Source organism: Pristiophorus japonicus, chromosome 6, assembly GCF_044704955.1.
Source record: "Pristiophorus japonicus isolate sPriJap1 chromosome 6, sPriJap1.hap1, whole genome shotgun sequence".
NCBI classification, from domain to species: domain Eukaryota; kingdom Metazoa; phylum Chordata; class Chondrichthyes; family Pristiophoridae; genus Pristiophorus; species Pristiophorus japonicus.
Genome location: NC_091982.1, coordinates 13351372 through 13375023, shown reverse-complemented (window position 1 = coordinate 13375023; position 23652 = coordinate 13351372). Strand labels below are relative to the sequence as shown.

The 23652-nt window shown below is 47.9% G+C and overlaps 1 protein-coding gene across 1 annotated transcript in view; it reads right to left on the bottom strand.

Annotated features, from left to right (window-relative positions):
• Window positions 1-23652, bottom strand: part of gdpd2 (glycerophosphodiester phosphodiesterase domain containing 2) — a 186576-nt gene that overhangs the window by 77845 nt on the left and 85079 nt on the right. Inside the window, exon 7 of the mRNA XM_070881987.1 lies at window positions 17013-17106. Within this exon, the coding sequence (XP_070738088.1) occupies window positions 17013-17106 (94 nt within the window). The remainder of the gene's footprint in view (window positions 1-17012; window positions 17107-23652) is intronic.

Below are 23652 nucleotides of genomic sequence, written 5' to 3'. Positions count from 1 at the left end.
ATAGATTCCCATCCCCCTGCCATATTTAGTTTAAACCCTCCCCAACAGCACTAGCAAACACTCCCCCGAGGACATCGGTTCCAGTCCTGCCCAGGTGCAGACCGTTCGGTTTGTACTGGTCCCACCTCCCCCAGAACCGGTTTCAGTGTTCCAGGAATTTGAATCCCTCCTTCTTGCACCATTCCTCAAGCCGCATATTCATCCTAACTATCCTGCTATTTCTACTCTGACTAGCACATGGCACTGATCGCAATCCTGAGATTACTATCTTTGAGGTCCTACATTTTAATTTAACTCCTAGCTGCCTAAATTCAGCTTGTAGGACCTCATCCCATTTTTTACCTACATCGTTGGTACCTTTATGCACCACGACAACAGGCTGTTCACCCTCCCCCTCCAGAATACCTTGTAGCCGCTCCGAGACATCCTTGACCCTTGCACCAGGGAGTCAACATACCATCCTGGAGTCTCGATTGCGGCCACAGAAATGCCTATCTATTCCCCTTACAATAGAATCCCCGAACACTATAGCTCTCCCACTCTTTTTCCTGCCCTCCTGTGCAGCAGAGCCACCCATGGTGCCATGAACTTGGCTGCTGCTGCCTTCCACTGATGAGTCATCTCCCCCAACAGTACCCAAAACGATATATCTGTTTTGGAGGGAGATGACCGCAGGGGACCCCTGCACTACCTTCCTACTCCTGCTCTGCCTGATGGTCACCCATTCCCTGTCTGCCTTTGTAACCTTTACCTGCAGTGTGACCAACTCACTAAATGTGCTATTCATGACATCCTCAGCATCGCAGATGTTCCCGAGTGAATACATGCGCAGCTCCAGTGCCGCAATGCGGTCTGACAGGAGCTGCAGTTGGATACACTTCCTGCACACATCGTAATCAGAGACACTGGAAGCGTCCCTGATTTCTCACATAGCACAGGAGGAGCATGAGGGTCTGGGCTCTCCTGCCATGACTTAACCCTTAAATTAACTTAATTTGGCAACAGTGCCAAAGGTTTCTTACTGATAAGAAAAAGAAAAAAGATAAAGAAAAAAGGAAAACTACTCACCAATCAACCCGCTTGGCTGTGACGTCATACTTTGATTTCTTTTTACTTCTTTGTTTTACCTCCGGCCTCGATTTCCCGGCGTGTGTTGCTCCTCCGACTCCCCGCGCCCTTTTATCAGGGCCTCGATCTCCCGGCGTGTGTTGCTCCTCCGATTCTCCACACCCTTTTATCAGGGCCTCAATCTCTTGGCGTGGGGGTGTGTATGGTCTGGACCTCCTCCTCATAGTTGCACGTCTTCAATTGGGCTCACAATGATGTGCATCACACATTGAGCCATTTGCACTCTGCAGCATCTGCGTATTAATCGATGCAGGCTGAGAAATGGCTGGCCCCATTGCAATGAAAGTATAATAGCGATTGATCAGAAGCAATAATTTCCTCACTAAAATACACTTACAGTAAACCCCCAATAATCCAGAGTCTGAAAATATGTCTGTTGAGATGGTCACTTCACCTGAGAACAACTCCAGAGTCAATCCAAACTCCCCCGAAGTTGAAGCAGCCTTTTGAATGAAGCCACCTGCGATTTAAAAAATGGCGCCCATACCGCTGTGATTCGTTCAGAACAGTTCCACTTTTTCTGAGCGGTGTTTTGGGCGAGCGATATTGTGGACGATATGTGTGCGAGGTGGTGAAAGTGACGCTGGGCGATCTCCTGGGCGTTAGTTTCGGCAAATGTGATCTTTACGTCAAAGAACAGTGGGCAGCTGGTTGGTATTATTGAATCTCAGCGTTAATTCCGTGCGGAAACTAACGCTGGGCGATATTATGGGCGTTGATTTCGCCCATTCTGATGATTCAGCCCCAAAAAAGTGGGCGGGCAGAATTATATTTTCCCGGTGTCACGCACATGGGGAAAGTAATGCTCGGCGATAAATTTCCTAAAAATGCCCGTCAGCTTCCATTTTGTGGCTAAATGGCCGATATCTGGGCGTTATACGTCATTGCAGCGGTAAAATTGGCATTAAGTGGGCGTTAAGCATGCAAAAAACGTGGAAAATCTAGCCCTATGTTCTTATAACAATTCTGAGGTATTCCGTAACCACAAAAGCTACCACTCACTGAATGTGCAGTTGGTGTGCAACCACACATGCCGAATACTCACCGTCAATGCCCGCTGTCGTGGCAGCAGCCATGATGCATTCATTCTGCACCAGATCCGTGTGCTAGCTCTGTTCCAGCCACCACATCAAGCTCGTGGCTGGCTGGTTGGAGTGAAGGGCTATCCGCTCTGCGCCCGGCTCATGACTCCCAACCCCAACACACCTGCCCAGCACTCATATAAATGAGAGCCATGCTGCCACCAGGAACACCATTTGAGCAGACCATCGGAGTGCTCAAGCAACGCTTCCACTGCCTTGACCGCTCGGAAGGAGTCCTCCAGCACTCAGCTGAGCGGATATCCCTTTTCATTGTCATCTGCTTGCATGCTGCACAACTTGGCCATCATAAGGGCACACCCATTGCCACCAAGCATAGCACCACCACCTCAGGAGGAGGAGGAGGAGCAGGAGGAGGACAGGTAGCAGCAACAGCAGCGACGGAGAAGGCAGCCACTCAATCGGCCTTCTGCAAGGGCGGTACACAACCGCCTCAGCGAACTTCGGTTCCAACGAATTGCAGCCCACTTCTCAGTTGTTGTGCATGTCCCCATCAGCACATCAATTTCTCCTTCCATACTACTGCCCCAAAACTGATTTTATTGCATACCATTCACCACAATTATAAGCGACAATTACATTTACGAATCACCCTTGTAGAAAACCTTACATCCCCTATTAACGCTGCCTTTACCTAATCTACTGCTCCTTCATCATGTCTTCCCAGTGGCTGCAGCATTGCTGGGTGAAGGCTGCTGAGTGTCAGGGCCAGAGACTACAGATGGCCTTGCAGGACATCCTCGACCAGCTCTGGGCCTGGAAAGCCCAGCTGTAGATTGCACCACCTCAGGCTGGGCGGCGGCAGTCTGGGCTGGCTGGATGAAAGGCAGTGACAAGTGCAATGGTGGAGTGGCAGTGGTGGGCTCAGGAATGCTGTCATTCTGGGAAAGGACCCAGACCTCATGACACGTGTCATGGGCGATGTGGCAGCAAGTTGCTCCTCCACTGACACACTGCCACTCCACCGGGGCAGCACCTCACCATCCCTCCTAATCTGCTCGAGCAGAGTGGTGACCTGCTGTAACACCGTGAGATCCCCGGTCGACTGTGATGGACCCAGCGATGATGGCAGCAATCAGAGCTTGTGTGACATGCAGCTGAGACTGCATGAGAGCCATCTGATCTTCCATACCAGCAACCATTGACTCTGTTACAGCACGAAGATGTTGCGCTGCTTCGGCCTGTGCTGCAATGGAAGCTGCCTCATTGCCCATGACACGCGTCATGAGGTCTGGGTCCCCACGGTATCTCTGAGAGTCCACCATCGTCGGCAGACTGGAAATGATGGGATCCATGGTGTGCACAGAGCACTGTGCAATGCCAGAGGTGGACTCTTCCAGGCTCCTTACTATTGCCGAGAGGCTCTTGGGCACCCTTGCCATTGCACCTATTATCTTGGAGTCCATGGCCATCACCTTTCTTGTGAACGCCTTCCCATCGAAGTCCTCATCTGAGTCCTGTGCAAATGAACTCACCCACGAACTTGCCCTCTGGGGAGCTGGCTCCTGAGGTACCCTTTCTCCTTGGCCTTGCTGCAGCCCGCTAGTCCCCGGTGCATCACCAAGTGCAGACCCCTCAACTAAGCTAACCTCTAACGAACGTGTCATGCCAGTCTCTGAGCTAGTGCGTGCAGGTGAGAGATGCAGTGACATGGTGGTTGAGTCCTCCTCCTCTTTTCCTTCTTCACTATCATTGGTGGGCTCAGGGCTAGGCTGGTCATCTGCTGGCTGATTATCTGAAAGCATAAAAGGCACAAGAGTCATGTTAAGGTGAGGAAAGGGGGTCAGAAATGGAGCAAGGAATCATAAGAACATAAGAACATAAGAAATAGGAGCAGGAGTAGGCCACCTGGCCCCTCGAGCCTGCTCCACCATTTAATAAGATCATGGCTGATCAGATCATGGACTCAGCTCCACTTCCCCGCCCGCTCCCCATAACCCTTTATTCCCTTATCGCTCAAAATCTGTCTATCTCCACTTTAAATATATGCAATGACCGAGCCTCCACAGATCTCTGGAGCAGAGAATTCCATCGATTTACAACCCTCTGAGAGAAGAAATTCCTCCTCATCTCAGTTTTAAATTGGCAGCCCCTTATTCTGAGACTATGATCCCTAGTTTTAGTTTCTCCTATGAGTGGAAATATCCCCTCATTATCTTAGATGTTTCAATAAGATCACTTCTCTTTCTTCTGAAGTCCAATGAGTAGAGGCCCAACCTACTCAACCTACCTTCATAACTCAACCCCCTCATCTCCGGAATCAACCTAGTGAACTTTCTCTGAACAACCTCCAATGCGAGTATATCCTTCCTTAAATACGGAGACCAAAACTGTATGCAGTACTCTAGGTGTGACCTCACCAATACCCTGTACAGTTGTAGCAGGACTTCTCTGCTTTTATACTCTATCCCCCTTGCAATAAAGGCCAACATTCTATTTGCCTTCCTGATTACTATCTTTTTGTGTTCCACACACAAGGACCCCCAGGTCCCTCTGTACTGCAGCACTTTGCAATTTTTCTCCATTTAAATTATAATTTGCATTTCTATTTTTTCTGCCAAAGTGGATAACCTCACATTTTCCCACATTATACTCCATCTGCCAAATTTTTGTCCACTCACTTATCCTGTCCATATCCCTTTGCAGATTTTGTGTGTCCTCCTCACAATTTGCTTTCCCACCCATCTTTGTATCATCAGCAAACTTGGCTACATTACACTCGGTCCCTTTATCCAAGTCATTAATATAGATTGTAAATAGTTGAGGATCCAGCACTGATCCCTGCGGCACCTCACTAGTCACTGTTTGCAAACCGGAAAATGACCCATTTATCCCGGCTCTCTGTTTTCTGTTAGTTAGCCAATCCTCTCTCCATGCTAATATATTACCCCAACCTCGTGACCTTTAATCTTGTGCAGTAACCTTTTATGTGGCACCTTATCGAATGCCTTCTGGAAATCCAAATACACCACATCCACTGGTTCCCCCTTATCCACTCTGTTTGTTACATCCTCAAATAATTCCAGCAAATTTGCCAAATATGATTTCTCTTTCATAAAGCCATGCTGACCCTGCTTGACTGTATTATGCTTTTCCAAATGTCCTCCTATGCTTACTTATAATGGACTCCAACATTTTCCCAACGACAGATGTTAGGCTAACTGGCCTATAGTTTCCTGCTTTTTGTTTGCCCCCTTTTTTAAATAGGGGCGTTAGATTTGCGATTTTTCAATCCACTGGGACCACCCCGGAACCCAGGGAATTTTGGTAGATTACAACCAAAGCATCCAGCATCTCTACAGCCACCTCTCTCAAGACCCTAGAATGCAAGTCATCAGGTCCAGGGGATTGTCCGCCTTTAGTCCCATTATTTTACTGAGTACTACTTCATTAGTGATAGTGATTGTATTAAGTTCCTCCCTCCCTATAGCCCCTTGATTATCCACTATTGGGATATTTTTAGTGTCTTCTACCGTGAAGACCGATGCAAAATATTTGTTCAACATCTCTGCCATTTCTCTGTTCTCCATTATTAATTCCCCATTCTCATCCGCGGGGGGACTTTAGCCACTCTTTTCCTTTTTATGTACCTGTACAAACTGATACGATCTGTTTTTATATTTCGTGCTAGTTTACTTTCATAATCTATCTTCCCTCTCTTTGGGCTCAATTTTCCCCAAGCCCGTTTTCTAGCGTATTGCCAGAGTTACGCCGGGTTTTCTTGGCCAGAAATGCGGCATCAATATTTTTCCAAAGTTTCCCCAAAATATAAATCGAATTTGGAGCCGCGCAGCATGTCAAGTCGTCTTGGGGGCGGAGCCTGCTGTCTGTGCCAAGGCGTGGAAAAAAAGTTATGTTTTTGATGTCGTTCCAATGGATGCTCAGTACAGCTTGGATTTGGCAATCGGCCATTTTTAAAGAGCCAGTTGTATGTGTGAGAGAAGAAGTGCTGTGTGAGAGCATGAAGTTAAGTACATTGTAAACTATTGAACAAAATATATTTTACATTAAAACCGAATCATGTTCCATTAACAAAACACAACATCTACCTCCACCTCCCCTCCCCAATACCAAGCCTTCTGATGGGCTATCTCTCCCTCCTCTCCTCTCTCTTCCCCCACGGCTTGTTTTGTAGCCGAATCCCGACTCCCTAGCCCGCCCCGAGCCCCTTCCCTGTGCCGGTCCAGCTCCAGCTCCCCCCCGACCCACCCAAGCCGAATGTCTCTCCCCCCCCCTCCCCCCACCACCTCCCCAGCTCCGAGTGCCTTGGTGGTCCTGGTGCCCCCCTCCTGCCCAGCCCCGAATGCCTTGCAGGTCCTGGTCTGCGCCCCCCCTCACCCACCCCCGCCCCGAGTGGCTTGCTGGTCCCGGTTTCCCCCCCACCCCACCCTCCACAGCCCCGATTGCCTTGACGTTCCTGGTTCCCCCCTACCCCCACCTCCCCCCCCCATCGCTCCGAGTGCCTTGCTGGTCCCAGTTTCCACCCCCCCCCCCGCAACCCCCCCAGCCCCGAGTGCCTTGCCGGTCCTGGTTCACCGCCCCCCCCCCCCCAACCAGCCCCGAGTGGCTTGCTGGTCCCTTGCTCCTAGCCCTGGCCGAAGGGCTTGCCATTCCCCCCCGCCCCCCCCAGCCCTGAGTGCCTTGCCGGTACTGGTCGGCCCCCACTCCCCTCACTCCCGCCCCCCATGCCCCGAGTGCCTTGCCGGTCCCGGTTCATCCCGCCCCCCTCACCCAGCCCCGAGTGGCTTGCTGGTCCCCCGCTCCTAGCCCTGGCCGAAGGGCTTGCTGGTCACCCCCACCAGCCCTGAGTGCCTTGCAGGTCCCGGTCTGTCCCGCCGCCCCCCAGCCCCGAGTGGCTTGCCGATCCCCCGCTCCTAGCCCTGGCCGAAGGGCTTGCCGGCCCGCTCCCACGCTCGACGCTGGCCCCGAGTGCCCTCCCGGTCTGCTCCTCCACCCTACCTTGACCCCGAGTGCCTTGCCGGTCCTGCTCCTCGCTCCTAGCCCAGGCCGAATGGCCTCCTCCCTCCCTTTTTGTTGCGAGTTATGAATTATCTCCTTAAATGTCTGCCACTGCTCAACTGTCCCATACTTTAATGTATTTTCCCAGTCCACTTTTAGCCAACTCTGCCCTCATACCTTTGCAGTCTCCTTTATTTAAGCTTAGGACACTGATTTGAGAACCAACTTTCTCACCCTCCAACTGAATTTGAAATTCAACCATGTTATGGTCACTCATTCCTAGAGGATCCTTTACTACGAGATCATTTATTAATCTTGTCTCATTACCCAGTACCAGATCTAAGATAGCCTGCTCCCTGGTTGGTTCCGCAACATAACGTTCAAGGAAACTATCCCGGATACACTCTATGAACTCTTCCTCAAGGCTACCCTGGTCAATTTGCTTTGTCCATCAATATGAAGGTTAAAATCACCCATGATTATTGCTGTTCCTTTATTACAAGCCTCCATTATTTCTTGATTTATACTCCGTCCAACAATGTAGCTACTGTTAGGGAGCCTATAGACTATGCCCACAAGTGATGTTTTCCCCTTATTATTCCTTATCTCCACCCAAACTGATTCAACATCTTGATCTTCTGAGCCAATATCGTTTCTCACTAATGCTCTGATCTCATACTTTACTAACAGGATCTGGAAAGTGATAAAGCCTTCTGGTATGAACCGGAAATGGGATAAGAGAAGGAGAGGGGATGAAGATACCATTGTTGCTCCCAACGGGGCCAACATCACCGATGGCCATGGTGCCCACCACCTGATGCCCAATCAGTCATCGCGCTCCTCCAGGTTGGACAGCTGCTGGAGCTGAGGTTCACCCCCGCCTGTCCTCTGCTGCTCCCTCCTATTGTGGTTCATCTTGGCCTGTAAAAGAAAGGAATGTCTGTGAGTCAGAGTCCAGCTATGTGTCTGGGAGATATGCCTGTTGTCGTTGAATAGCTGTGAATGTAGGCAAGGCCTGAGATGAGCATGATGGAGTTTGAGTAGATGCAGATTTTTGGTGGATGAGTGGTGGGGGAGTGGTGCTTTGCACAGTGTGCACAGACAGAAGTTCAGAGGCTGGTATATAGAAGCTGTTGAAACATGTACTCACCTTGACCATCCGACAGATCGTTGAATTTCTTCCAGCACTGTGTGAGGCTGCTTTGCAGGACAGTGCTGACCGAGACCTCCTGTGCCATTTCCCTCCATATTTGCCCTGAAGACCTGGGGCAATGGCCTCCTCCACTTGTCGAGAACAGTGCTTCCCTCCTTTGTTTGACAGCCCTCACCAATGCCTTCAATGCTACGTCAGTGAACAGACGAGCTCTCTCCCTTACAGCTAGATTAGGAGCAGCCATATAAAAAGTCCTTGCAGTTCCTCTCAGGTCTCCTTCAGATGCAGCAATGGTGAAAGTAAGCAGCTGCACATTGATAGAACCTTCCCTTTAAGAGCTGGAGTGAACCAGTGTGAAGGATTGAAGGAAGATTGCTGAATGCAAGTCACCTGAAATTGGGTAATGCTCTGGTGTTAGTGTGCCTGTAGCACCCCACTGAGAGCATGAGCACTTAATTTACCGCCCCCTTCCTTTCTGGTGTGCTATCATCCAATTTCGAAGAAGCTCAGAAACCTTTGCGTCTGGCGCTAAATTTTCAAATTCTGAAAAGTTAACGCCCCAAACAGGGTGCTACTGAATTTCCCCCCCACCCCCCCCTTAGTCTCTCACTGGTTTACTCTCATATTTTATTTTCCCTTCCTTTGTCAATTTCTTGGTCCTCCTTTGCTGAATTCTAAATCCTCCCAATCCTCAGGCTTACTGCTCTTTTTGGCAACATTATAAGCCTCTTCCTTTGAACTAATACTATCTTTAACTTCTCTTGTCAGACCACTTTTCCTGTGGAGTTTTTGTGCCTTAAAGGAATGTATGTTTGTTGTAAATTATGTATTAATTCTTTAAATGCTAGCCATTGCTCACTACCATCATACCTTTTAATGTAGTTTCTAATCTATCTTAGCCAACTCGCCACTCATACCTACATAGTTTGCTTTGTTTAGATTTAAGATCCTAGTTTCGGATTCTATCACATTATGGTCACGCTTCCCTAAGGACCCCATTACTACAAGGTTATTAATTAACCATTTCTCATTCCACAATACGAGATCTTTAATAGCCTGTTCCCTCGTTGATTCCTCAACATACTGATCCAGAAAATCATAAGAACATAAGAAATCGGAGCTAGGGGGCCATTTGGCCTCTCGAGCCTTCTCCGCCATTAAATAAGATCATGGCTGATCTGATCTTGGGCTCAGCTCTACCTTCCTGCCTGTTCCCCATAACCCTTCACTCCCTTATCATTGAAAAATCTTTCTATCTCCACCTTAAATATATTTAATGACCCAGCCTCCACAGCTGTCTGGGGCAGAGAATTCCATGGATTTACGACCCTCTGAGAGAAGAAATTCCTCCTCATCTCAGTTCTAAATGGGCGACACCTTATTCTTAAACAATGTCCCCTAGTTCTAGATTCCCCCATGAATGGAAACATCCTCTCCGCATCTACCTTGTCGATCCCCCTCAGTAACTTATATATTTCAATAAGATCAGCTCTCATTCTTCTAAACACCAATGAGTACAGGCCCAACCTGCTCTTCATAAGTCAACCCCTTCATCTCAGGAATCAACCTAGTGAACCTTCTCTGAACCGTCTCCAATGCAAGTATATCCTTCCTTAAATAAGGAGACCATCTTGTATACATTCCATCAATTCGCCGTTCATGTTATTACTGCAAATTTGGTTTGCCCAATCTATATGTTGATTAAAGTCCTCCATGATTACTATATTACCCTTGTTACATGCATCTCGAATTGCTTGATTTATACTCTACATTACAACTACTGTTTGTGTGCCTATAAACAACACCCACCAATGTTTTTGCCCCTTGCTGTTTCTTACTTCCATCCAAACTGATTCTACTCCTTGATTTTCAGCGCTAAGATCCTTTCTCTCTACTGTCTTTATCCCATCCATTATTATCAGGGCTAATCCTCCTTTTCCATTTTGTCTATCTCTTCTAAAAGTTAAGTATCCTGGAATATTTAGTTCCTAACCTTAGTCACTTTGCAACCACGTCTTCATAATAGCTATTAGATCAAATCTATCTATGCTATTAATTCTTCTAATTTGTTGTGAAAGCTTTGCGCATTCAGATATAGTGCCTTTTGCCTTCCTAATTGCTTGCTGTACCAGCATGTTAACATTCTATGATTTGTGTACAAGGAACCCCCCTCCCCCGCCAAATCTCTCTGAATATCAACATTTACTAGTCTCTCAACTTCTAAAAAATATTCTGCTGTTCCATTCTTCCTACCAAAATGGATAATTTCATACTTCCCCACATTATACTCCATCTACCACCTTCTTGCTCAATCACTTCGGTGCAGCCTCTTTGCATTCTCCTCACAGTTTACTTTCCCACCTAGTTTTGTGTGTGGACAGAATAACCATTGGTTCAGTGGTGGTATTCACACTTCTGAATCAGAAGGGTTAGGTTCAATCACCATTCCAGATAGCTCTGTTAGTGGAGACTGCAACTCTAGCTTTGAATACTTCGTCGAGGTACAGTGGGGTTACTTGTATCCGATAAATGTGGGTGGCTCCCCCTCCCCCCACCCCCCCCATAAGGTTTCATTGGGCTCTGTAACCCAACAAAGAGAACGTACTTTGAAGATGAAAAACAGTGCGGAAGGCTCAAGAAACCATCTCACCTACTTTTCCCTAGTAGGCTCAAGAATCTCATGTGTGGCTTGAGTTAGGACCTGCTCAATGGGGTTCAATTTTCCCCAGTGATTTGTGCCGTTTTTTTTGATCAGGCTGCTCTTTTTGGCCTAAGTTGAAAAACCACAGTTTCCCCAATCAATTTGCACCAGTGTAACTCAGTTAGTTACGGTTTGTTTAAGTCAGTTTTTATTTCAGTCAAAGGGGACGTAACCAGCCACCTATGCCAATTCTGGCCATTTCGGAAACTTTGGCCTGCTGATAATTACTCCATTTTTACTTAGGCTAGCGTATGTGGCCTCTCCAGAAAAACCTTCCCTGGAGTTAAGGAAATCAGCGCAGCAGATACTTGGACAGAGTGAAAGAATTGAAAAACACATAGCAGCAACTTACCTCCAATCCCGCCCGAAGGCTGACCAGTCCCATTCTCAGTCCCTGGTTCACACACACAGTCCAGTCCCATTCTCGGTCCCCGGTTCACACACAGAGTCCGGTCCCAGGTTAGAGAGAGAGAGAGAGAGAGAGAGAGAGAGACTGGCAAGCCCTTCAGGCAGGGTTGGAGGTAAGTTGCTGCTATGTGTTTGTCAATTCATTAATGTGTTGGGAGCTGGCTGTACGCTTCACTTTGCAGCCTCAGCTCACATTGTGTCCCTGGTTACCATGGCAGCCTGATCTTTTTGGCGCAGATCAAAGCTCCACCCCTGTTAAGTCCTGACTCTAATGTACTGACTTACACGAGACACATGCTGAAGTCAAGGTCACTCAGGACCTGCACCTTTAATTCCAGCTCTCCAGTGCTGCACTTGCCTGAGACCTCTCTTTATATACCTCAGTGGGACAGGTATGGAGTGCTTCTTGCAAGTGCACCCCTGGTGGTAAGGTATGCTTATTGTTACAGGTCATATCCAGTTACAGTCATGTATAGAATGTTAAGATACAGTTATATACAGTAATGTGAGATACATGACATCAACCTCCCCCAAGGTCTTATTGCCTTTATAGATTCAGTCTCTCAGGTGGTCTGCGCTCTCGCGTGGAGCGTCTTAGTTGTGCTTCAGTTGTTTGCCTTGGTGCCTGTTTTCCATTCGGTGTGATTGCTGGTATCTCGCCTGGGCTGTCTGTTTTGTTCGGTGTGATTGCTGGTATCTCGCCTGGGCTGTCTGTTGAGACTGCCCTTTCCTCAGGTTGTTCCACCTGTGTCTGTCCACCAGGTGTGGTGTGAGTTCCACATTGTAATCTGCCTCTGGTTCTTCAGTGTTATCAGTGAATCTACTTTTTACTTTGTCTACATGCCTCCGGCAGGTTTGGCCATTGTCCATTTGTACAACCAATAGCCTGTTTCCCTCTTTGTCTGTTACTGTCCCTGCAAGCCATTTGGGACCCCGGCCATAGTTTAGCACAAACACTTTGTCCCCTATCTCATTCCACCTCCCCCTTGAATTTCGGTCATGGTACTCAGTTAGCTTTTGACGCTTAACCTCAACAATTTCATGCATGTCTGGGAGGATTAACGAGAGCCTGGTCTTTAAGGTTCGTTTCTTCAATAGTTGCGCGGGGGGAACCCCAGTCAACGAATGCGGATGAGATCTGTATGCCAGCAGCAGTCGCGTCAGGCTGCTCTGCAGCGTGGGACCTTGGATTTTGAGCATGCCTTGTTTAATGATCTGCACTGCTCGCTCCGCCTGGTCATTGGAGGCCGGCTTGAAAGGTGCCGTCTTAACGTGATTTATACCGTGGTCAAATATAAAATCATGAAATTCTGCGCTGGTGAAGCACGGACCATTATCACTGACCAATATGTCAGGAATGCCGTGCGTTGCAAACATGGTTCTAAGGCTCTCCACAGTGGTGGAGGTGGTGCTCGAGTTTAAAATGGTGCACTCGATCCATTTTGAAAATGCATCAACGACTACGAGGAACATTTTGCCCATGAATGGGCCCGCATAGTCTACATGCACCCGCGACCACAGTTTGGTGGGCCAGGGCCAGGGGCTTAGGGGGCCTCCCTGGGGGCATTACTGAGTTGGACACAAATGGTGCATCGACGGATGCAGAGCTCCAAGTCCGTGTCAATGCCAGGCCACCAGACATGAAATCTGGCTATGGCCTTCATAAGGACGATCCCCAGGTGCTCGCGATGGAGCTCCCGGGCAAATGCCTCCCTGCCTCGTAAGGGCATAACTACTCGGCTGCCCTACATCAGGCAGTCTGCCTGTAGTGAGAGTTCATGCATGCGCCTATGGAAGGGTTTGACCTCCTCGGGGCAGGCATCGCAAGCCTCTGCCCAATCACCGGTTAAAACGCACCTTTTAACTAGAGATAACGTGGGGTCACTGGTCGTCCAGGCTCTGATTTGACGAGCCGTCATGGGCGAACCTGTGGATTCAAAGGCATTGATTGCCATGACCATCTCACAGTCCTGTTCGTCGGACCCTTCTGTGGTCGCCAGGGGAAGCCTGCTAAGCACTTCGGCACAGTTGTCTGTGCCTGGTCTGTGCCTTATCGTGTAATCGTAAGCCGCCAGCATGAGTGCCCACCGCTGAATGCGCGCCAAGGCGTTGGCGTTGATTGCCTTGCACTCGGATAGTAGGGACGTGAGGGGTTTGTGGTCGGTTTCTAACGCAAACTTGGCCCGAAAAGGTATTGGTGCATCTTTTTGACACCGTAAACGCACGCGAGCGCCTCCTTCTCAACCATACTGTACCCGCGCTCCGTCTGCGAAAGTGACCTGGAGACATAAGCAACAGGCTGCAATTTACCCGCATCATTGACGTGCTGTAAAATGCATTCGACCCCGTACACTGACGCATCATACGTAAGGACTAACTTTTTACCTGGGTCAAAAAAGGCTAAAACACTCTTGGAACATAGAAGGCTGCGTGCCTTATTGAAGACGCGTTCTTGGGCGTCCCCCCAAAACCAATCGCACCCCTTTCTGAGTAGCACGTGGAGAGGCTCCAGCAGCGTGCTCAAGTTCTGCACAAAGTTCCCAAAGTAATTGAGTAGCCCGAGAAGGGCGTGCAGTTCCGAGACATTCCGGGGCCTGGGTGCCAGGCGAATCGCTTCGGTTTTGGATTCGGTTGGGCGGATTCCATCAGCGGCAATCCTTCTGCCCAAAAATTCAACCACAGGCGCGAGAAACAGACACTTGGATTTCTTAACTCTTAGGCCTACCCGATCCAATCGACTTAGTACTTCCTCAAGATTGCGGAGATGAGAGTCGGTGTCCCTGCCCGTGATGAGTATGTCATCTTGAAACACAACCGTCCCCGCGATGGACTTGAGCAGACTCTCCATGTTGCACTGGAATATAGCAGCTGCCGACCTGATGCCGAATGGGCATCGATCGTACACAAAAATGCCTCGATATGTGTTGATGGTGGTGAGTAGCTTAGACTCTTCGGTCAGTTCTTGCATCATATACGCAGATGTAAGGTCAAGTTTTGAGAAAAGTTTTCCTCCAGCCAACGTGGCAAATAGGTCCTCCGCTCTGGGCAGCGGGTATTGGTCCTGTAGGGAGACTCTGTTTAAGGTAGACTTGTAATCCCCATAGATTCGCACGGATCCATCAGGCTTCATGACGGGGACGATGAGGCTTGCCCAGTCGCTGAATTCCATGGGAGAAATTATGCCTTCCCGCAGAAGCCGGTCCAGTTCGTTTTCAATCTTTTCCCTCATCACATAAGGCACAGCTCTAGCCTTGTGATGGACCGGTCTGGCATTCTGTGTGATGTAGATTCTAACTTTAGCCTCTTTGAAGGTGCCCACACCTGGCTGAAAGAGATGTTCAAAACGGCTTAGAACTGTTGATCAGGAGGTCCGTTCCTCTGACGACATGGCGTGAACATCATCCCATTTCCAATTAAGTTCTGCTAGCCAGCTTCTCCCCAACAGGGCTGGGAGATCCCCGGGGACAATCCACAGGGAAAGTCGGTTCACCATCCCTTTGTGTGTGACTGAGAGCATGGCACCAAGGACTGGGACGATTTCTTTAGTATAGGTCCTTAGTTTGGTGTCGACCTTTGTGAGTTTTGGTTTGTTGCTTTTGTGCAGCCACAGCTGTTCAAATTGTTGAACGCTCATGAGGGATTGACTGGCCCCCGTGTCCAGTTCCATGTTGACGGGTATCCCGTTGAGTAGAACCCTCATCATAATTGGAGGCGTCTTGGTGTAAGAACAGTGGACATTGATCGTGTTAACCCGCTGTACCTCGGCGTCCCATGCACTGTTCCAACCGTCTTCTGGTCCGCTTTCCGACCTTTCCGATTCGTATACCAGCCAAGCTGCTATTTTTCTGCACATACGAGCCAGATGCCCTGTGTAGTTGCAGTTTCTGCAAACGGCATGCTGAAATCGACACACCCTGGTTGAGTGCCTTCCCCCACATCTCCAACACAGACCGTTTCCATTGTTTCCGAAGGATGAACTGCGTCTGGCTGATCTCCCTTGAGCTTCTCTCAATCTGTGGTTGATTGCTCGCATTGTGGGTTGATGAGGTGTGATCGGCCGTTCATGTGGCCCTTGATTTTGATGGCTTCTGGCGCCACTGTCTGCTGTTGAAGGCCTGCTATCCTGCCTTTGTCTGTGTGTGGGGGTAGCGGTTTGTTTCACAATGTGAACCTCTTGTTCCGATGCCTCGTTGGTTGTCGTACCCGAAGTATAGATCAGCCTCGTTTCTTCTTCGCCTGCCAAGAATCTCTGTGCGACCAGTGCTGCTGCCTCTAGAGTCAAGTTCTTAGTCTCTATAAGCTTTCGGAATATGCCTGCGTGGCCTATTCCTTCAATAAAAACGTCTCTCAGTACTTCTCTCCTTAGTTCATCGGGGAACTCACATGAACTAGCCAGCCCCCGAAGTTCCACTACGAAGTCGGGTATGCTCTGGCCCACACAGCATCTGTAGTTGTAGAACCTGTGCCTGGCCATGTGTAGGCTGCTCGCTGGCTTCAGTTGGTCTCTCACCAGTGTGCTCAACTCCTCAAACGACTTGCTTGCTGGTTTCTCGGGTGCCAGCAGGTCTTTCAATAAAGCGTATGTTTTCGAGCCACAGCTGGTCAAGAGATGGGCTCTTCTCTTGTCTGCCTTATCGTCGCCCAGCCAGTCTTTGGTCACAAAGCTTTGCTGGAGCCTTTCTATAAAGTCATCCCATATGTCTCCAGCATTGTATTTCTCATCTGAGCTGTTAGGAGCCATTCTGTGGATTCTGTGATCCCGTAACTCGTCGCCACTGTTAAGTCCTTACTCTAATGTACTGACCTACACGAGGCACATGCTGAAGTCAAGGTCACTGAGGACCTGCACCTTTAATTCCAGCTCTCCAGTGCTGCACTTGCCTGAGACCTCCCTTTATATACCTCAGTGGGACAGGTATGGAGTGTCTCCTGCAAGTGCACCCCTGGTGGTAAGGTATGCTTATTGTTACAGGTCATATCCAGTTACAGTCATGTATAGCATGGTAAGATACAGTTATATACAGTAATGTGCGATACATGACAACCCCCAAAAGTAAAGGTCAGTTTACGCCATGCCAAAATGAAGAGACATAGAACATTTTTTTTTGGCGTACTTGGGCCCCCAAAAATCAGGCGTAACTCTTCAAGTATGCCAAAAAAATGCTTTGGGGAAAATTGAGCCTCATTTAATTGAGTTCAGGTTCTCCACGATGAGGTGTGCAGTTGTGAGCCTGGTGGATGAACTGGTAGTGTTCAGTTTGATTGTTAAACCTTTGCTAATAAGCCAGCTAGTTCTTAACAGCAAATGTGTAGCTATGAATTCTTCAGCAAAGAACCCATGAAGCAAATACACTGCACTTGCCAAGTGGCAATGCTCTCTACCAAGCAGTGCAAAGTTGGAAAATACCCACATAACTCCACTCATTGCAGGGAATTTGGCATAACGCGATCCATTATAGAACTTTTAGATTGTAACTTCTCATTTTAGAACCTTGACTCAAATACTGCTACTCTTTTTGCAGTGTCTGTTTATCCCATTTTACAGTGTATATCCATTACTCACCTATTGTATTAAACTGGAAAAATTGATCAGCGACGACCCAGGCCGCACTGGTTACAGCGACAACAGCACCAATGTGGAGGAAAGGAGCTGTTACCTGCACAAACAGAATACATTTTTACAATTCCCCAAATAAGACCTTAACCCAAAGCAAAAGCCAGTGAACTGGTTCTTCAGTTTCACAAATAAAGCAGTGATAGTAACATTCATGATTCAATCTGTAAACTTAGGTTACATAGAATTATATAGAAATTACATGGAAACAGTCCATTCATCCCAACCAGTATATGTTTGTGTTTATTCTCCACACATAGTAGTATTAATCCTTATCCCCTTCCTGTTCCCATGGGCTGGATTTTTTGGTGATGTCTGTCTCTGTTTTCGCCCTGGAGGGGCAGCAATGGCGGCGATGAGCTCTTCTGGGCGGGAGGTCAGCTTCCAGCGCCCCGCGGGGGTTTTCGGGGCTGGTTTCGTGGGGTCGCGGAGCAGTACCGCCTGGAAGAGTTGAGCCGGTGTGCAATGCCCCTGTTTGTGACACCATCTCACTTCATAGAACCATAGAAGTTTACAGCACGGAAGGAGCCCATTTCGGCCCATCGTGCCCGCGTCAGCCAGCAAGAGGCTATCCAGCCTAATTCCACTTTCCAGCTCTAGGTCTGTAACCCTGCAGGTTATGGCACTTCAAGTGCACATCCAAGTACTTTTTAAAGGTGAGAGTTTCTGCCTCTACCACCCTTTCAGGCAGTGAGTTCCAGACCCCCACAACCATCTGCATGAAGAAATTCCCCCCAAATCTCCTCTAAACCTTCTACCAATTACTATAAATTTATGGCCCCTAGTTGTTGACCCCTCTGCTCAGGGAAACAGACCCTTTCTATCCACTATATCTAAGCCCCTCATAATTTTATACACCTCAATGAGGTCTCCCCTCAGCCTCTTCTGTTCCAAAGAAAACAAACCCAGCCTATCCAATCTGTCCTCATAGCTACGATTCTCCACTCCCGGCAACATCCTTGTAAATCTCCTCTGTACCCTCTCCAGTGCAATCACGTCCTTCCTGTAATGCGGTGACCAGAACTGCACGCAGTATTCCAGCTGTGGCCTAACCAGTGTTTTATACCATTCAAGCATTACTCCCCTGCTCTTATATATCTATTGCTTGACTAATAAAGGCAAGCATTCCATGTGCCTTCTTAATCACCTTGTCTACCTTTTAGACTGCCGCCCCATTCGTATGTCCCGCTGGGACTGCCTGAAAAAATGGGTGTTCCGACCTATCCCGCTTGCAATGAGGTAAATAATGTCCTCCTCAGTTAAGTGTGTTTGTTTTTTCTTTTTTTTTGCGATTTATGTTGTGGAGCTTGAGCTATGTGTTGGGAATGTTTTTGGTGGATTTTTTTCAAGTTTTTTTTCTCCCCAGGCCTCTCTTAGAGCGTTCCCGGGCTGGCTCTTTAGCTCTGGGTTTTCCCATGCTCAGCCGGCCTAGCACCCTAAGAGAGATGTACAACGCTTCCCTTAGCGCTATGCCCCACACTCAGGGCCGAGCTGCCCAATTTTGATGACTGAGGCGGAAACTGTTCCCGGGCGCAAACCTTACCGCCCCGCCGCCATTACTGCCCCGAAATCAGCAAAGCTGAAAATCCAGCCCCATATCTCTTTATCACCTTTTCCTTCAATCAGATAGCTAACATTCTTCAATATCGACATGGTGCCTGCTTCTATCACTAACTTTGTTAGTGCATTCCACAGCCTCAAAACATGCACAAAGTCTGCCCACCACTGATGTGGTGGGATTCCCAAATCCTAGCCCTACAAATCAACAGTTAGTTGAGTCAAATATTGAGAAGAGATGTGGTTAAATTCACTGATGCCATGCTTCCAGTAGGCAGGTGTGCTTGAAAGGAACATGGGTTGGCAGAATAGGTAGTATAGTGTTCCCTTTGAAGTGCGAGAAGTGTTAGTTTATTGAATTTACTTTAAATTTATCAAACAACAACAACTTGCATTCATATAATGCTTTTACTATAGAAAAGCACCCCAAGGTGCTTCCCAGAAGTGCAATTAAAAATAAATGGTTAATGAGCCTGAGAAGGAGATATTAGGAAGGGTGACTAGAAGCTTGGCCAAAAAGGTGGATTTTACGGAAGAAAAAGGGAGGCAAGGAAACAGAGGGGTTTAGGAAGGGAATTCTGGAGTCTGTGGTCTAGATAATTGAGGACACAATCACCAATGGTGGGGTGAAGGGTGCCAGGGATACACAAATGCCAGAGTCAGAGGAACAGGGAAGTTTGGGAGATTGGAAGAGATTACAGAGATAGGGAAGTTGTGGCTCCTCCAAGACTGGATGCCGGAAAAGTAGTCTGACAACACAGAGATAATGGAAAGATCGAGACAGGTGGTGGATAGTTACAGATGGGTGCTGTCAGCATACATATTAAAGTTGATCCTATGGCTGGCGAAGATGTTGTCAAGGAACAGCATGTAGATGAGGAAGAGAAGGTGGCCAAGGATAGATCTTTGGGGGACTCTGGAGGTTATGGTGTAGGGTGGGAAGAGAAGCCATTGTTGGAGAAGCTCCGGCTTATGATCAGATAGATAAGAATGGACCCAATTGAGGACAGTCCCACTGAGCATTGGAGGAGGCTGATGTGGCCAACCATGCCAAAGGCTGCAGAGAGACCAATGAGGATAAGGATGCTGACAGTCACAGGGAATGTCATTTGCGACTTTGGTTGGAGCTATTTCACTGGGTAGTAGGGACATTAAGCACAATTTTATCACTTGATCTCAACGCAACATAAACATCGAGAAGGGCAGCATTTCCTCATATAGTGCTTAAGCATCAATTATTAACTAGGCAGAGGCATAGAGGAAAATGGAAAGAAGAAGATTGTACACTTAATGGAACATTGCCGATTTTTCCTGAAGGGCGTGAAATCCTCTTTGCCTGATATTCCACTATGCTCTCAGCCCAGGTGATCCCTTACATTTAAGCACAAGAGCATGCCAGGAGCAGCAACAGGCATACCTGAAAATGAGGTGCCAACCTGGGGAAGCTACAACACAGGACTACATGCATGTTAAGCAGCGGAAGCAGCATGCTATAGACAGAGCTAAGCGATCCCACAATCAACGGATCAGACAAAAGCTCTGCAGTCCTGCCATTTCCAGTCATCTATGGTGGTGAACAATTAAACAACTAGCGGGAAGAGGAGGCTCCATGAATATCCCCATCCTCAATGATGGTGGAGCTCAGCATGTGAGTGCAAAAGATAAGGCTGAAAGCATTTGCAACCATCTTCAGCCAGATGTGCTAAGTGGATGATCCATAACTGCCTTCTCCTGAGGCCCTCACCATCACAGAAGCCATTCTTCAGCCAATTTGATTCACTCCACGTGATATCAAGAAATGGCTGAACGCACAGGATACGGCAAAGGCTATGGGCCCTGACAACATCGCGGCTGTCGTGCTGAAGACTTGTGCTCCAGAACTAGCCATGCCTCTAGCCAAGCTGTTCCAACAATGTGGAAAACTGCCCACAAAAAGCAAGACAAATCCAATACAGCCACTTACTGTCCCATCAGTCTTCTCTCAATTATCAGCAAAGAGATGGGAGGTGTCGTTGACAGTGCTATCAAGCAGCACTTACTCACCAATAGCCTGCTCACTGACGCTCAGTTTGGGTTCCTCCAGGACCGCTCGGCTCCAGACCTCATTATAGCCTTGATCCAAACATGAACAAAAGAGCTGAATTCCAAAGGTGAGGTGAGAGTGACTGCTCTTGGCATCAAAACAGCATTTGACCGAGTGTGGTGTCAAGGGGCCCTAGTAAAACTGAAGTCAATGGGAATCAGGGGGAAAACTCTCCACTGGCTGGAGTCATACCTAGCACAAAGGAAGATGGTTGTAGTTGCTGGAGGTCAATCATCCCAGCCTCGGAACATCGCTGTAGGTGTTCCTCAGGGCAGTGTGTACCATCCAGAAGATGCACTGCAGCAACTCGCCAAGGCTTCTTTGGCAGCACCTCCCAAACCCGTTGCTGGGTCAAAATCCTGGAACTCCCTCTCTAACAGCCTTGTGGGAGTACTTTCACCACAATGATTGCAGCGGTTCAAGAAGGCAGCACACCACCACCTTCTTAAGGGTAATTAGGGATTGTCAATAAATGCTGGCCTTGCTAGCGATGCCCACATCCCAGGAATGAATAAAAAAAAAGAATCTGTCCTACACAGTTTTATTTACATGTTATGTATACATCCCACCTTTATTACAAATTATATCACACACTGGCTGGAATCCTTCCAGCCCTGTGAGTGCGAGTTTTGAGGCAGGCCCGCTGTCAAAATGGCCACGATTGACAGCGGGACAGGATCCCACTCTGAACCCGCCTCCTTGTGAATGTTCAAAGTGTCGGCTCTGGCATTAAGCGACTGGTCAGGCAATTGTGATCGTTAGCAAGCTGCTTAAAGATATTTAAGCAGCATTTTACCTGGTCCAAAGGATTTTTCAAAGGTTTTGACAAGATTCAGGCCCCTCAGGGAACATGTCGGGTAAGTGCGTCAAGTTCTCAACAAATCTGGAGTGGTTTGACTAGTTGACAGCTGTAGAAGTGATATAAAAGTTACTATTTCACAGCTGTTTAATTTCCAATCAAAGAATCTGGAGCCTTCATAATTTGGAATACACTTTTCAGCTTTATGGAAGTTTGAAGTGTTTGCAGTGAACTCTCTATCCAGTGTCACCTTCTTGGAGCAACCTCTCTCACCATTGACAGATCGCTTCTGTTATCTCAACTTCAGCTGCCATCTATTCCAGCAGCATGGTGTCCTTGAAAAAATCTCACCTTGGTCCTCAGAATCCCACCACGATCAGCCCCAACACCAACATCACTAAACACGCAAGCATCACCACCAACAATACTAGCCTTCTCCGCAATCACCTGATATTGCACAGGACAAAGGGCATCAGCACCCGATCACATTGCTGCCTGGGACATCAGGGATGACCTCACCATTGCCACATTTACTTCACCTCATGCTACAAACCCTGGCTGCCACATGATGTGGCAGGTTGGCACTACCCCACACCTGCAACATAAAGCATCCCCGCAATGCCCAACCCACTCCTTTCACGCTCATCACCATTGCGGGGGGTAACCTTATATTTGACCATTCATTACAACTCACTAAGCCACTTCCAAAGGTGCACACAAATCTGTCCAAGAATGCAAAGTGTTCAAAATAAAGATTTCAATGTTTGACAACACATTAGCAGAAAATCTACATGAACATTGGCTAAAAGACCCAAGTGCTTACCCTTGTGTGTTGTTAGTTGGTATGATTAGATAAGGATGAGGGTGAGTGTGAGGAGTGGCTAGTGAGATGGGGATGTGATAACATAGATAAGAGAGAGAGAGATGGGTGGAGGTGCAAGGTAAGTTGGTGTGAGTAAAGTTGTGCAGGAGTAAGGTAGGGAAGGCAGAGTGATGGGGATGTGATGAGTGACACAGCAGGATGAGGTTGAGTGTGGCTTTGCAGTAATATTTCGTGATCTACTGAGGTCATTGAAAGGTTTTGCACCACTGCAGTCAGCTCCTCCTGACTACATCCCTGCTTGTGCTTTCCTGTGCAATGTGCAACCAAGCTGTGTTGTTGTCCTGGGAAGATCTCTTCCGCCCATTGGAAGGAAGAGAACTTCTCTGCCTGCTGTGACTCCCACCATAAGCATATGGAGGAAGTCATGGGAGCGCCTGGGTGCAGCATGCTTGTCGGTGTTTGTAACATCTCAATGCCGCAGAACACTGACAGCACAACTGTCAAAATGAATGTGGACATGGTCCCTTTAAGGAAACCGGATGATGACACGTCATAAAATGACGTCATCAGACCCACTTCCTTTTAATTGGCCGGGAACCTCGCATGGTTGGCATAACAAGCTCGATGAATGGAAGATTCTTTTCACAGTGCGGGATGGAGGCAGGAGCGGGGTTGCAACATGCCACCTATCCCGGCTGCCCCGGAGTTGCCATGGTTGGCAAAAATCATAGAATCATACAAATTTACAGCACAGAAGGAGGCCATTCGGCACATTGTGCCCACGCCGGGCGACAAAGAGCTACCCAGCTTAATCCCACTTTCCAACCCTTGGTCCATAGCCTTGTAGGCGATGGCACTTCAAGTGCACATCCAAGTACTTTTTAAATGCTATGAGGGTTTCTGCTTCTATCACTTTTTAAGGCAGTGATAAATACTTGCAAAAAATTGCTTTGATCTGTGAATTTGAGATATTCTAGAGTAGCTGGATATGATTTTCACTTTGACTCGATAAGTAATTTCCTGGCCTCCACTTTGCACCTCACCCTGATGCAGCTTGGTACATTTTGCTAAACTGCAAAAACCAGAAAGGACAGAGGATGGGTTCATAGCTTGAGTACTGATATTTGCTTTCTGATTAAAATTCATTGTAACTCTTGGTAACCTTTTAAGAATTAATGTCTCATCATAAGGTCCAAGTAATTAAGGAAATATTTGACTTTATGTTAAAAATTGTACTCTTAGTCTGTGATTTACAATTTCAAAATCTGCAGATCAATAGGCCCAACATTAGGTGAATGGCAATCATGCCCTAAAGTACTAGTTGAAA